This window comes from Pelodiscus sinensis, chromosome 29, assembly GCF_049634645.1.
Source record: "Pelodiscus sinensis isolate JC-2024 chromosome 29, ASM4963464v1, whole genome shotgun sequence".
NCBI lineage: Eukaryota > Metazoa > Chordata > Testudines > Trionychidae > Pelodiscus > Pelodiscus sinensis.
The window spans coordinates 10,046,539-10,061,342 of NC_134739.1; the positions used below are offsets into that span (position 1 = coordinate 10,046,539).

At 53.1% G+C, this 14,804-nt stretch overlaps 1 protein-coding gene across 1 annotated transcript; it reads right to left on the bottom strand.

The window, feature by feature from the left end:
• Positions 1 to 626: 626 nt before the first annotated feature.
• LOC106731390 (eukaryotic translation initiation factor 1) lies at positions 627 to 2,438 on the bottom strand. The gene is made up of 4 exons (XM_075911281.1): positions 2,250 to 2,438; positions 1,662 to 1,825; positions 1,231 to 1,332; positions 627 to 854 (listed from the first exon to the last, which is right to left on the bottom strand). The coding sequence occupies exons 1-4, from the start codon at positions 2,278 to 2,280 to the stop codon at positions 810 to 812; spliced, it is 342 nt and encodes a 113-aa protein (XP_075767396.1). The 5' UTR covers positions 2,281 to 2,438; the 3' UTR covers positions 627 to 809.
• Between the last annotated feature and the right edge of the window lie 12,366 nt (positions 2,439 to 14,804).

Below are 14,804 nucleotides of genomic sequence, written 5' to 3' on the forward strand. Positions count from 1 at the left end.
GAAATTGAATTCTCCAGGCAGATATTTTTGAAAACCATTTTATTTAAATAAGGGTTTAAATACATTACATACATTAAAACGGAAACCAAGAATCTGTTGCTTCACAGGGCATCGGGCAGCAATTATTAGTAACATGTAAGCTGTGCAGCTTTATCTACAATTATCCAAAAATTGATCCCTTGTCAAAAGTTTAACCCAAGGTAATGTTTCCTTTCAATACTCTACCCCCATATCTTTGGGTTTAATACCAACAGCTGATGCGGCCTGAGGTCAAGAGAGTCAGCCTTGCAGAAGCGTTCTTCCAAGAATCTCCTAAGATAGGTTTCTTCAGTTACTCTTCTTGATCAGTGTCAGTTTTCAGCCAGACCTCCAGAAGCAAGCCCTGCCTACAGGACGCTATTTCCCCATTCAATGTCACAGCTCATGTTTGGTGCCTTATGCCATTTAGGACCACAGCAAGCATCTCAAGTATTAAAGTCCATTTAAAAGGAAAGGAATCGAGACTGAAGAGATTCAGATGGCCTCTGGACAAAGATGTTGAGTCCCTGGACTTAACACAAACTTCTGATTTTTAGCTTCAGGCTGGACACTGCCTGATTTACCTTTGTTTAAATGAGGGACAGCAAGACAGGACAGCATGGCTCTTGCCAGTTTATTACATCGCTGAGTTACACTACCAGTCCAGACTGAAACAGCGGACTTGAGATGGTTACATTACACAATCCAGCTGGTTTTAAACTTATGACAAGGGACAGAAGGGGATTTTATTCATTGCAAGGCAGTCCTCTTACTTAGTGACCCACAGGCACTTAAAACCCATGGACCTTCAGCTGGTCGTCTTTAGCCAGACCAATCTGTGGAAAAAAAAAACAAAAACACATGACTATGCCTTACCGAACATGAACCAGGTTGGCTTCAGACAGATACTAGCTAGATATGAGATGATGGTGACAAGAACTATGGAAGCCAAAGGACAAAGCTACCACTAGACTCCATCCCTAGAAAAGCAGCACCATTGTAAGCCATGCAGAGCTTGGGAAAAATTCAGGGAATGTCCCGAGTACCTCTCCACCCCACCTCGTGATCCTTATTCTACCTTTGGTTAGCAGGAAGTACCAAACCCAGTACTAACAGCTCATTAAGCCACAACAAAGGGAGTCATCTCTGAGAATGAGCAATTACACAGGAAGGCTGATTCTAGGGCACAAATTCTAGAAGGGAAGGTCATACCTCAATGAGGAACTGACATATGTTCTTGCGCTGGTCACCTTGCAGCTGAATCACTTCTCCATATTCAGGGTGTTCAATCACAGTACCATTGCAAGCAAATTTCTACAAGCAGAGAAATCACGTGTCAAATGCAGTGCGGGTCAGCTGTCAGCCTGTTCCACAAAGCAGGCACACCTCCTGCCAGGTCGTCATGCCACACAGAAACGTAGGCAGGATTTGACATATTTTATTCCTTTCCCGGAACCCTGGCTAAGAAGCGGAGCTTTGCAGCTGTTGCCTCAGAGGTTTGAGACCAGACACGCCATGGGGCACCGTGCTCCCTCAAGGGCGTTTTTGCAACCTGTGTTAATTTGGCAACACCCAAGTTTCACTGCAACCAGCTCCCCCCCCCCCGGTAAACCCCGCCCCAGAAGCCAGGCACAGCCCCCCACCTTTTTGAAGGCTTTCACCAGCTTCTTTTTATCGTAGTCATCCGCGATGCCCTGGACGGTGGTGAGGGTCTTGCGGCCGTTGCGCTGCTGGATCCTTATATGGATGTAGTCCTCAGTGCCGCTGGGCAGCAGGTCATCACCCTTACTTGCATCCGCAAAGGGGTCTGCGGGCAGACAGGCCGTGACGTCACGGGGCGGCGCCTGGGAGGGCCCGCCCCTTCCAACCGCCGCCAGCGAGAAGGGCGCGCGCCATTGGGCGGCGGCGTCGTCGCTCCCGGCCGAGCCCGCCCACCGCGCCAGTGACGCGGCCAGCCGGGGAATTGTAGCTGCGCCACTGGGAGGCGCCGCCCCTTTCCCGCCCGCTCGCGAGCCGCAGGGTGGCCCCGCCTCCGGCCCCGCGAGGCGCACGGACCGCGCACCCCGCAGGGTCTAGCCCCGCCCCTCCCCCACCAGCCGCCTCACGGGCCAACCCCCCCCCCCGGGGCCGCCCCACAAACCAGCCCCCCCGCCACTTCCCGCACCAACCCCCCCCAACACACGGACCAGGCCCCGCCCTCACCGCCCCCCCGCGCCGGGCCCCGCCCTCACCGAAGGAGTGGAGGTTCTGGATAGCGGACATACGATACGCTTCCCTTCCCTCGGTGGGGGGCAGCGGCGGGAGCAGGCGGCGGCGGCCGGGTAGGGAGACGGCAGCGGCGGCTCGAGCAGGGCTCTCGGGGGAAGCGGATGCTTTCGCTGTGGCTGCTCGAGACCGTGTCAGAGGGGCGGGACCGGCGCCGCCCGCTTATATAGCCGCCCCTTGTGACGCCAGCGCGCACGGGAGAGCGAGGGCAGCGATTGGCTGCGGCCGGGTCGCGTCACCTCGCACGGAGCGGGAGTCGCGCCCGTATGGGCGAGGGTGGGGCCGGGCGCACGCGCGCTGGCCACCTTGGGGCCCAGGAAGGGGCTCGACGCATGCGCATTGGGGGGGACACCGCGGGAGAGTGGCGTGGGGGCATGCGCAGTGGGATGGGAGCGGCCTTGGTGGGAGAGGGCCGCAGAGTGGGGGAGGGGAGCCGGGGGGGGGGTCTAGTTGCCAGGCACCGCCACCGGTTCGGGGCCTTGTGCCGCTTCGCGAGTCCGCACCGACCTGCGGCCCTTCCCCCACCCCTGCGACCTCCCGCCCAACCCCCCTCTCAGCCCCTCCCCCATCCCTTTGTATCGTCCTCAACGTCCCTCTCAGCCACTCCCCCACCTTTCCGCATCGCCCTCAACCCCCCTCTCATCCCCTCCCCCACCCGAGCATCGCCCCAACACTAACCCCTCCCCCACCTTTCTGCATCGCTCTCAACCCCCCACCCGAGCATCGCCCCAACACTACCCCCCACCTTTCTACACTGCTCTCAACCCCCCCCGCCCCTCCCCTACCCCTGAGCATTGCCCGCAACATTAACCCCTCCCCCACATTTCCACATCGCTCTCAACCCCCCTCTCAGCCCCTCCCCACCCAGAGCATTGCCCCAACACCCCTCTCAGCCTCTCCTGGCTGGGCATCACCGCCCAGTTACCCTCTGAGCTTCCTTAGCTCCTCCTGGAGCAGCTCTGGGACTGTGCCCTGTGCCGCCCACCTCAGTTAGAGCACCATGTACCACCTGCCCTGAGCCACATTCTGTCCCCAAGCTCCAGGCCCTGCCTTGGTGCCCCAGTGCTACACCCCCAGGACACAGCAGCCCTTGTTGTGTTCAGTGCCGGGTGTCCCCCACCCAGTGTGCCCACCATACACCACGGCTGTGTCTACACTGGGCCACTTATTCCGGAAAATCAGCCGCTTTTCCAGAATAAGCTGCGAGCTGTCTACGCTGGCCCTTGAATTTCCGGAAAAGCAACGACGCTCTACTGTACAAAATCAGCCGCTATTCCAGAAAAACTATTCTGCTCCCGCTCGGGCATAAGTCCTTATTCCAGAACACTGTTCCAGAAAAGGGCCAGTGTAGACAGCTCAGTAGTCTTTTCCGGAAAAAAGCCCCGATCGCAAAAATGGCGATCGGGGCTCTTTTCCGGAAAAGCGCGTCTACATTGGCCACAGACGCTTTTCCGGAAAAAGGGCTTTTCCGGAAAAGCAGCCTGCCAATGTAGACGCTCCTTTTCCGGAAAAACTGAAAACAGAATAGTATTCTGTTTTAAGCAGTTCCAGAAATTCATGCCAGTGTAGACACAGCCCACATGTCCAACTCCACTGAGGAGCAGCACCAGTGAAATATGCTGACCCAACTTGTGAAGGGCTAGGAGGGGGGCTGAAAGGGATGGGTAAAGCCAGATTGTGTGGGAACAGTTTATTAATTATCACATGTAATTCTGAGTCCCCAAAAAGCAGACAGGAGATAAAGTGGGGGATATCATAGTGTTTATTGGGCCTGCTTCTGTTGATGAGAGAGACTCCACTTTGGAGCTACAGAGACCGGAATAGCCATGTAAGCTGCAAAGCATCTCTCTTCAATCCACAAAAGAAGTTGTTCCAATAAAAGATATGCTCTCCCCCCTCCACTTGTTTCTTTAATATCCTGGGACCCCACATCACATCATCAACACTATAGAAGCACAGAGGACTGTTGGATCCTGTTCCAAGAATCTCACCCAATTAAAACTTGAAAACTTCAAAGTGGCCAAATGCTGCTTTGACTAGGAGCCCCATGAGCTGTGTCTGTTCTAGGCTCTAGTTCTCCCCTCCTGCAGTGCAGGACTTTTTTTCCTAAACCTGTTGGAAAGGATACAGACGTGGAATAGAGCAGATGATGTACAGGATGCAGCATAGCCTTCACTGCTTACAGCTCCATCCCCTAAGGATTGTATTTTAGCAGAGGCTTGAGTGTTTACTGTTGTTTCTTGGATATCACCATGATGATAGGTGTAGTGTGAAACGGAGCAGTTAGACCAGTGTTTCCCAATTTTATTTGGCCACGGAACCCTTTTAAACTTGAAAGAATTTTGCAGAACCCCTGATAGTCTAACAGCTGAAAAAGTAGACCACAAATAAGTAAGGATAATAATAAACAAATGCTAAACAAAGGCATGAGAGCAACATTTAGTTTAAATGCACATATTTAAAAACAAATCACATAACATTTTATGATTTAAAAATAATACTATTGTAATGGAATTTTCGTGCAGAACCCTTATTTTCACTTCACTGAACCCCAGGGTTCCGCGGAACACCTTTGAGAAACACTGAGGTAGACAGTGATTCAGAGAAGAGTGCCCACTGATTCCTTGTACTCTCTTCCAAAGCCGCCTTTGTGTAGCCAAAATGTACTGTTTAGTATTGGTTATAAGCAGGACTCGACAAATCATGTAATCTACTCGCCCGTAGCGAGTAGATTACAAGCCGGCACAGCCAGTGCCACGTGATCTGCGCAGCTGGTGAGCAGGGCATGCCGCTGCTTGGTGAGCCCACGTTATAAGAATATAAATATTATGTATAATGACTAAGTTCTGTATGCGTCTATTTCACCCTGTCACAATTAGACAATGTTTGCTGCAGGGCCTTGCTTCTTCTTAGCATTACAATTTAAGTTGTACCCCTTGTCTGCATCACAAACTAAGTTGTGCAAGATTCCTTTTTGTTCCTTTAGTAGCTGCATAATCCCTTCTAAACTCTAATCTTGTCTGAAACTCTCTGCAAAATGGTGTGGTGTGAGTGGAGGATGTATGTGTGTGAGAGCCCTCACAAATGCCCAGGCAGTCAAGAAGTGGGAATCTTGAAGATAATCCATTGTGTCTGAGGCTGAATTAAATTAGCAGAGTTAACGTACCCTGGAGACAGGCAGTCATCCCCAAGAGTGAGAGACAGAGCCGTCAAAGGATAACTGTGGAAAACCCCGAGATTAACACCATTGTAGTGACTGTAGCATGTTTCAGCTGCACCAGACTAACACGGCTACATTTCTACCACAATACCCATAGGGGTTTGGTTCAAACTAATACATCCCGGCACGCACTTTCACTTTTGGAACAGCTGTTGAGCAGAGTAACACACCGGTGAGATCATGCTAATAAAGCACAGGATATTTAAATCCCCGCTTCATTAGCAATTTCGGTCGCCTACGTTTGCATCCCTAGTTCAACGTAGACGTACATAGACTCCAATGGGAACTTACATGTATAAAGTGGGGGGCTTTTGCCATTAGACTCTGGGTTTGGGCCTGCAAGCAAAGCCTCAGAGGAGCCTTAAATTGCAATCGATGAACCCCGACTCCTCACTCAGTCAATTTTGCCTGGCCAGTAAGACTGATTTGAGCCATGAAAGACTGGTAACTACACCATCCGCAGGACCAGTGTGCGTGTGTGTGTTTGCATGTAGATCCAGATGCTGCTTTTCATGTTGTACTTTCAGTAAACATGGCAAATTGTCTTTCCCCCTGGAAAAAGATCCCAGGTGTCTCATAAGCATAACACTGGTATTAAAATCACACCAAACAGCAAAATCAGTAACAATTGATCTCATCACGCTGAACGCACCTACCGAGGTCCATCAACCTCTGCATTGGTTATTAATGCCGACTCCAGCTGGAAATTTGTCAGATCGCAACTGCTGGGTCTCCTTAGCTGCTCAAGGCACCCAAAGGTGCTGCAGGAAGTGGTACCACTGATTCCTTTTGATCCCAGATTGACCACTACCCTGTCGACTAACCCAGCCCCAAATGGGAAATGCTCATTAAACACATGGCATTAGCCCTGTTCTTCCTAAATTCCATTTGAGGCAATTGTATTAACCAACTTAAATTCACCTCTGGCATTTCAACAGTGTACAGTAGAACCCCCAAGTTACAAACTGACCTCACAACCACACACCCCATCTGGAACTGGACGTTCACAATCAGGCTACAGTAAAGACAGACAGACAAGACTTGACAATGCAAGGGAAGTTTCTGTGCTTGTTTCATTTTAGTTAAGGTGGTCAGACAGCACTTTTCTGCATTGTAAAGTTTCAAAGCTGTATTAAGTCAATATTCAGCTGTAAACTTTTGAAAGAACAACCATTGCACTTCGTTCAGAGACGATCAACCTCCATTCCCCGAGAGGTTCGTAACTCTTGAGGTTCTACTGCAAATCACTCCACTTCCTGTCCTAAACTGTTGTGTAGCGTTGCTGGCCCAGAGCAGCTATCCCACTCTACTCCAGAGGGAGAGGTGTGTTGGGCAGGGGAGTTAACTGGATCACCAAGTCCCTGGGAGGCCCGGCTCTGTGCTCTTCGAGAAGGTGGAGTCTTAGAAGGGTGTTCCCTCCACGCTGGCCCTCAGAGCTGGCTGGAGCACACAGTTTGGGGCTTTGGAGCACGCTACATGGTACTCTGGGGGCGATTCTAAAGGGCCCAGGACGCAAGAGTGGAAACTGGGAACCCTGGATCCTTTAGAATCTCTGGGCCCTGGGACAACTGACCCCTTTGCCCCCCCCCCCGCATCAGCAGGCTGGGAAGGTGGGTGAATTGATTGGTATATAGGTGCTCAGTTGAACTATCACAAAGCAGTAGGCTGCTGAGCATCCTGCCAGTGACCAACGACACCTTGGACAACATATCTCCCCCAGCATCCAGTCCGCTGCAGCCACCACGGCGGAAGCAGCTCCTGATAAACTGTAATTACAGTTCACGTCAATTGACTACTGCCCTCCAAACTGCAGAGTGGCAGAGCCGAAAGCAATGCCTTGGGCAGGGTTTTAGGACCAGCAGAGGCTTCCTTCCATCAGTTGTCCCATCCAGCGCCTTCTTGCCCGTGGCCCTTGGAAACGACGGACATTGGGGTGAATCTCTCAGCTCGGACTTGTATGAATCTACTAAGCCCAGATCACATGTCAGCAGGAATTAGTTGTGTCTCAGATCAAATCCGTTCCCTCCACCTTGTGAGGCTGGCTTTGCTGTGGCTGAATGCAATTCAAAAATAGAAGCATCTAATCTGGTTTAGAGCCTTCTACTTTAGAGGTGAAATGGCTGGTTCTCTACAGTCTGGTATGAGCTACAGGTATCAGAGGATGGATAGTTTTTCTGTTGTCCCGTGGTGGCCAAAACCCCCATTCTCAGAGAGGCTGGGAAAGGTCAGTCCAGACGCTATGGGCTTATCTACACTATGCGGATGACCAGCTCTGCCACAGATGAGCTTCTGGGATTCGAATTAGCGGGTCTAGTGAAGCCCTGCTAATTCGAATGGAGAAGGCACCCCCGTCAGCGCTGGTGCTCCTGCTTCCTCACGAGGAGTACGGGAAGGGAGCGTTTGCTCCTGGCAACCTCCCACTGTGTGTGTGCAAACTCCTAATTTGAACTACCGTTAAACCTCCTTGCATGAGGAATAACTATAGTTCGAATTAGGAGCTTTAATTCGAACTACCTAGTCCATGCCGCCTGTAGCCGTGGGCAGGTAGTTCAAACTACGGGGCATTTAAAAATGGCGGTACCCAGGAACATGCAAATAAAGCCTGGGATATTTAAATCCTGGGCTTCATTTGTAAGTTTGAATGCCTACATTAGCCACCCTAGTTCGAACTAGGGTGGCAGTGTAGACATACCGAGGGGGATTTAGTCTGGCAGGGCTGGTAATTACCAGCGTTGGAGAACATCCAATACTCCAACTCTTGTGAAAGGTGCCGCGGAATCAAATTAGGACCAGAATTGAGCACGGCCAAAGGTTCACACCCTCTAATACCTCCAGGAGCACTGCATTTGTGACTCACACGCATGACCACAATCACTTCCTGTGGCAAATGGATTGTTTTCTTGTACCCTGTCCCTACAGCACCCTGCAGAGCTATGTCCAGATATCAACCACGCCAACAGAGAAATCTGGCACCTGTGTCTCCAGCCACTGCCTGACAGTCTGGACTGAGCCCTTGGCTCAATCTTTGTCAAGCCTCCCCGGGAGCCACTAGCCATAGAGATTTGGGGACAAGGGACCAACTGACCCCTCCTGGCAGCTTCTGTAAACAGGCCAAGCCTGCTCAGCTGCTCCCTTGGTGCCCTGGCTGGGAGCCGCCCGACCACGCGGTGCTGCCAACCACAACATGCTGCCTTCGGCCCCCGAAACTCTTTGGCTGGGCCTGTTTGTAAAGGCTTTTTATGCAGCAAACTAGATACGACAACCCAGAGGGCACGTTGCCATTCAGAGCTACGCCCACAGCTGGCCGGGAACCAGAAACCTGCACTTTTTCGCTATTTCCCCTTTTTCGTCGCCACAAGTTTTCCAGCAAGCCCTAGGTCACAGGCCTCTGCCCTGATCACAGACTCTGCCCTCTTCTCTTGCACGGCAGCTTCGAACAGGAACACGGGAGCAGGGCAAAGGTACCTTCATCCCAACCATAAAGGCTAGAAATGTTTATTTTCTGCCAGGCCAGATAGGAAATGCCCTCCCTGGGAAAGCTTCTCTCTCAGGGTATGTCTACACTACCACCCTAGCTCGAACTAGGGTGGTAATGTAGTCAACCGGAGTTGCAAATGAAGCCCGGGATTTGAATTTCCCGGGCTTCATTTGCACGTTGCCGGGCGCCGCCATTTTTAAATGTCCGCTAGTTTGGACTCCGTGCCCCGCGGCTACACGCGGCACGAACTAGGTAGTTCGGGCTAGGCTTCCTGGAACGAGGAGTAACGGTAGTTCGGAATAGGAAGCCTAGTCCGAACTACCTAGTTCGTGCCGTGTGTAGCCGCGGGGCACGGAGTCCAAACTAGCGGACATTTAAAAATGGCGGCGCCCGGCAATGTGCAAATGAAGCCCGGGAAATTCAAATCCCGGGCTTCATTTGCAACTCCGGTTGACTACATTACCACCCTAGTTTGAACTAGGGTGGTAGTGTAGACGTACCCTCACTTGTTTGCCCTTTGCTTTGCGCAGCAACGTAGCGACCTGGCGGCTCCTTAACCAGGTAGCCCGGAATCCGTTCGATTTCTCGGAGGGGGAGGGGTGGAGAGGAGAGAGGGAGTCTTTGTTCCGGAGCCTCCACAAGGGGGCTTTGTTGATCTCTCGTGGGAGAGCAGTTCTGCCACCCCAACTTCGGTTATCAGATGCACGCATAGGTTCCCAAACTGGGGGGCGTGCCCCCTGGGGCTGTGTGAAGAAATTCCAGGGGGAGCGTGAGGCAACCCAGCCCCCTCCCGTCAATTCTCCCCCCGCCCCAAGGAGGAGCCCAGTCTGTCCAGTAAAAATTCAGAAAATACCATGTGAAATGTCCGGTATTTTCTGTTTTTCCTGGCTCTGGCATTTGCCAGCACATGTGCAGTTCAGGCTGGCTGGGGCAGGGGGAGGATGGAGCATCCCGGGCAGACTTCAAAATGCCTGCCTTAAAAGGGCAATGCCTGCTGTGCTCTTAAGGGCAACTTTTTTTTTTTTGGTCAACAACTTTTTCCCTGGAGTACCAGCGCCGCCCCCCCCCCCCCCCCCCCCCCCCCAACTGGTCTTGGGAATGAAAGGAGCCATGACTTTTTGGCCCCGGTCAGTTCCTTTTTTTTTTTTGCTCAACAAGTTTTGCTGCTATTTTTGTGGGGGAAGGGTGAAGGGCAGGGTGCATGAGGGTTTCTCAAAAATAAAAAAGGGGGCGTGATGCCCAAAAGTTTGGGAACCATTGCACTAGAGGATTTACAGTGTTGCTGGGGTCTCTGTGGGGGCTCAGGGCAGAAGGTGGGGGGGCTGCAATAGTCAGGGCTGGGGGCTACGAGAGGGGGCTCATCTGGGCCACCCATGATAGCAAGGGCGATGCTACTCTGGCAACAGTGGCTCCCTGGGGCACGCTGCCCCGCCAGTGGCTACTCCTAGGAGGCCAGGGCAGTGCTGCCTAACTCCAGCTCCTTGGGGACAGAGGGGAGTGGACAGAGATGTTCCGGTGGCCCCAGCTGGTGGCTCCCCCTGGGAGAGTGGGGGGGGTGCCCTGCCTGGCCCCTACCCATGGCTTCTGTGAGGATGGGGCTCCACCGCCTGGCCTGGCTGCTGGCGAGGAGTTTGGGACAGCAGAACCATTTACCTGTGGCTGTTGGCCGGCAATATGGAGAGCCCTGACCCCACTGGTCACTCTTCCAGGTGTGGCTGCCCCCCCTCCCCTGTGGTGACTCTGCAGTACAGCTGTCTCCCATGCTTGCTGCCCTCAGTGGTCATTGCAGAGCATAACTGTCCCTGCCCTCAGCCCCCTCCCTTTCCATTTTAAGGGGGAAAACAATCCCATTTCAAGCACTTCCTGTTTTCCTGGCACAGCCAAACCCTGACCTTGCTTTAAGCTAGGAGAGGAGGAAACACTAGAGGGCACCAACTACTAGCAAGGAAAAACTACTCAGTAGGGTAGGAAGACTGAGTATGCACAGTTCCTGCTAGGAAGAACAGAGGCCTGGCTCTCACGATGGGTGCAGGACAGCTCTCCAAAGAGAAACTTTCCACCTTCTTGTCAAGAAGCATTGGCAACAGTTAGGGTTGCCAGATGGTTTCAACAAAAATACCAGACACACTTGACATTACATCCCAATCTACATTACTTCTTAATTAGAAAATACAAATTTCTATTCTCTCAATTTGTTTCCTGAACAGAAAGCTCAAATACTGGACCGTCCAGTTCGAAACCGGACACCTGGCAACCCTAGCAACAATCCAGCATGCACAGCCCAGCACTGGAGAACAACCCTACAATCACAAAAGTAGCAGGCGCTGTTCAGCAGCACTTGCTTGGAACCCTAAAATAAACACGATGCTGGGATGTCTACGTAACAACCTGACCTACCTAGTGGCACGGAGACCATTTACGGAGAGGATGATGAGCCTGCTCTACAGCCTCAGCTGAGAGCCAGCTGGCTTTTAGCTCACGTGGTTGAGGCTCATGCACTAAGAGATCAAGTTTGATTCCGCCTGTTGGTGCACAGCTGCGACTACTGCGTATCCCACTGTTCATTACAGTCTCACTCTTAGGAACAGGCCAGACTGGGTCAGACCAAAGGCCCATCTAACCCAGTGTCCTGTCTGCCGATGCCCGATGCCCCAGAGGGAATGACCGGAACAGGGAATCATCAAGTGATCCCTCCCCATCACCTATTCCCAGTTTCTGGCAGAGGCTAGGGACACCATCCTATTCCCTTTGCTCCATCGCCGACTGTTGCATCTACCTGTGAACCCTCATGACCAGGGCTTGCCCGTGGCGAGTAGATTGTATTGTCACGAGCAGGGCTCGACAAACACTTACGCTTGGCTGACACTGGAAAAGTATCGGAGGGGGAGCCGAGTTAGTCTGCAGCTAGAAAAACTTAAAAAACAATGAACAGTCTAGTAGCGCCTTAGAGACTAACAAAACATGTCGATGGTATCATGAGCTTTCGTGGGCACAGCCCACTTCTTCAGATGTCTGGAGTATTAAAAGTCCAGATCCAAGACTAAATAAGGGAAGAAAAAAAAGACAGTGAATAGGTCAGCATAACTATGTCGCTCAGGGCTGGGAAAAAATCCACCCCGGATGGGTCACTTAAGCCAGCCAAAGTCCCTGTGCAGACTGTGCTAACGGAACAGAAGGTTCACCTGTCCTAGCTGCTGCCTCTTGGAGGTGGATTCACCAGAGAGCCACACATTGACCGTGCTGCATGGGTGCAGCTGCGCCGCTGTCGTGTTTGGGCTGTAGACAAGCCCTTCGATTGCAAGCCCTTCGGAGACAGGAACCCCATTGTTATCATGCAGGTGTGCAGCATGGGGGACCTGGTCCCCAACTGAGGCATATAGGGATCATGGCAATACACAGAATAGCAACCTAGCGAGCCAGCTCCCCGGCCTGCAGCCACCCCATGGAGGCAAAAGAAGCCAAAGAAATTCTCATTGTAAACCCCTTGAAACTCTCCAGTATACGTGAGAGGGGAGAGGGGGTTCCTGTGCCGTTAGTGGAGCTTGTTGGAAGCCATTTGCAAGCCCAGGGAATTATTGCTGATTAAACCCAGGGAGGACTTGTCCTTCGGGGAGGCAGACTGAAGAATATTGAGAAAGGGGGGAGGGCTATGAGAAGAGTCGTGAGAATAAGTAAAGGGCAGAAAAGCCTGCTTGGTAGAGCCTCCAGGAGCTCAAGGCGGGCAGTTTAACCAAGAGCAGGATGAGGGTTGAATAGAGAGCCCATAAGGTACCTACCCGGGGAATGAATCTTTGGTAATGGGCTTCAGGCTGGCAGACAAAGTTTAACCTGAGCTGGAAGCTGAAGCTAAAGAAATTTGGCTAGGAAATAAATTGCCGATTTTTAATGATGGGAAGGGGGGAGGGGGGGGGAGAACAGGGAGAGGAGGGAAGGCCGGAGTAATCCTGGAACCGTATCCAAGGGGCGGGGGTTGATTCTCCTTCTCTGTCCGTTTTTAGATTGAGATTGGCTGTTTTCTGTAGTTGGGACAGGCAGGAATTCGGGGAAGCCCTGTGGCGGTTCCGCAGGTCGGGCAGGGTTCCCGTCCGGCTTTAGAAGCAGTGAATGGATGAACCCCCAAAGCCCCCCTTGCCACTAGCATTTTTGTAGAAACAGTTTGTCCCCTTCTGCGAATGTCCAGCCACCCCCATCTCCTCAGCTGCTGCCGTTGGCCAGTGGCGGCCGCTGGAGCAACTGGCTTGGCTGGCTCCGGGGCTCGTACGTGTCACCGGATGGATGTGGCTGCAAGAGCCACAGGCCACTTGTGGTCTGTACACACCAGACCGGTGCAGGCGGGTCCTGAGGGCAGGCAACGTGCGTGATCCTCAGTATCCCATCCGGGACCAGAACCAGACAGTGCCGGCCACAGCTCCATCCCTGAGCACAGAAACAACCCCCAGGCACCAGCCCCACTGGTTCACCTTGTCAGAACTACATCTGCCGCCCCAGGAATGCAGGAGGGGCACTGGCTGGAGGCAACCCTACGTGGGCTAGATTAACCCCTTCTCTGCTGGCTGGGCCCCACGCCCTGCTGTAGGCTGAGACACGACAGACTGGGAGGCAGAGCTGTTCTGCATAAACAAAGCTGGTCACCCGGCACGGGGCTAGAGCACTGCCGGAGACTCAGGAGCCTGGGTGCTTGCCCCAGATTGGCCCCTGCAAGTCACACCCTGACCTGTGCCTCAGTTTCCCCACCAGTAAGATGGGGTTAATGATCCCGCCCTCTGTAAAACGCTTGGACTGCTCCCGATGGAAAGGGCGAGACAAACTTGGCTTGGGTAAATCTGGACTAACGAGCAGCGTTCACCGGCCAGCTTTTCTCCTCTCTCCCCCACGCACAGCACTGGCTGGGCGCTTCGTGGACGGCCCCATTCGAATGGGGCAGTAAGGGGGATCCGAGAGCAGGGGAGTCGCCTGTGTTGCCTGCTGGGAAGAGGCACACAGATTCAACAGGGCGAGAACCTGTGCCGCCAAGAACAGAAATTGCATCCGAGTGGCCTGCGGGGTTCTCCCAGACCCACGCGCTGGCAGTGGTTCCCAAACTTTTTGGCATCACACCCCCTTTTTTAATTTTGAGACGCCCTCACGCCCCCACCCCCGCATTGCAGCAAAACTTGTTGAACAAAAACAAAAAAGGAACTGAACCAGGGTAAAAAAAGATAGCAGCAAAACTTATGGGGGGGGAGGGGGGGAGCACTGGGTCACCTCACACCTCCCCTGGAATTTCTTCATGCCTCCCCAGTTTCCTTCCCAGTTTGGGAACCCGTGCACTAGAGGTTCCCACCAGGTGCTGAGGGTGGGGGGTGGAGGTGGGGAGATAGAGAATTCCTGGCAAAGCAGATGAGCTCCTGGAGCTGCAGGTGCCTTGCCCAGGCAGCCTCCCTGTCTGACACTGATATTTGCTGGAGTGCACCGGACCCTCCGTAGCGTCGTCTCCATAGGGCACCTATTCCAGTGGGTCTTGCATAGGGTGCAGGCCACGGCTCCCCCTGTTCGCACGTGCACGCTGAGAGCACATTGCTCGCAAGGCGGGTGCAGCTGCGGGATCGCAGCACCAGCCGCATGTGAGGGGGGCCGACTCACCATCACGGTGCCCGACTCATCGTCACGGTGCCACCAGCTGGCTGTCCTGGGATTTAGCTCTTCTTGCCTTGCTGGATGCCTTTCTCCAGGTGGTATCACCCCCACATTGCTCCTCACATCCTCTTCCAGACACTGCCCTCCGGCAGACAGGGATTTCCCTACACTCCCCCATGGGGTGTATACCCCCCCAAATTTCCCCAA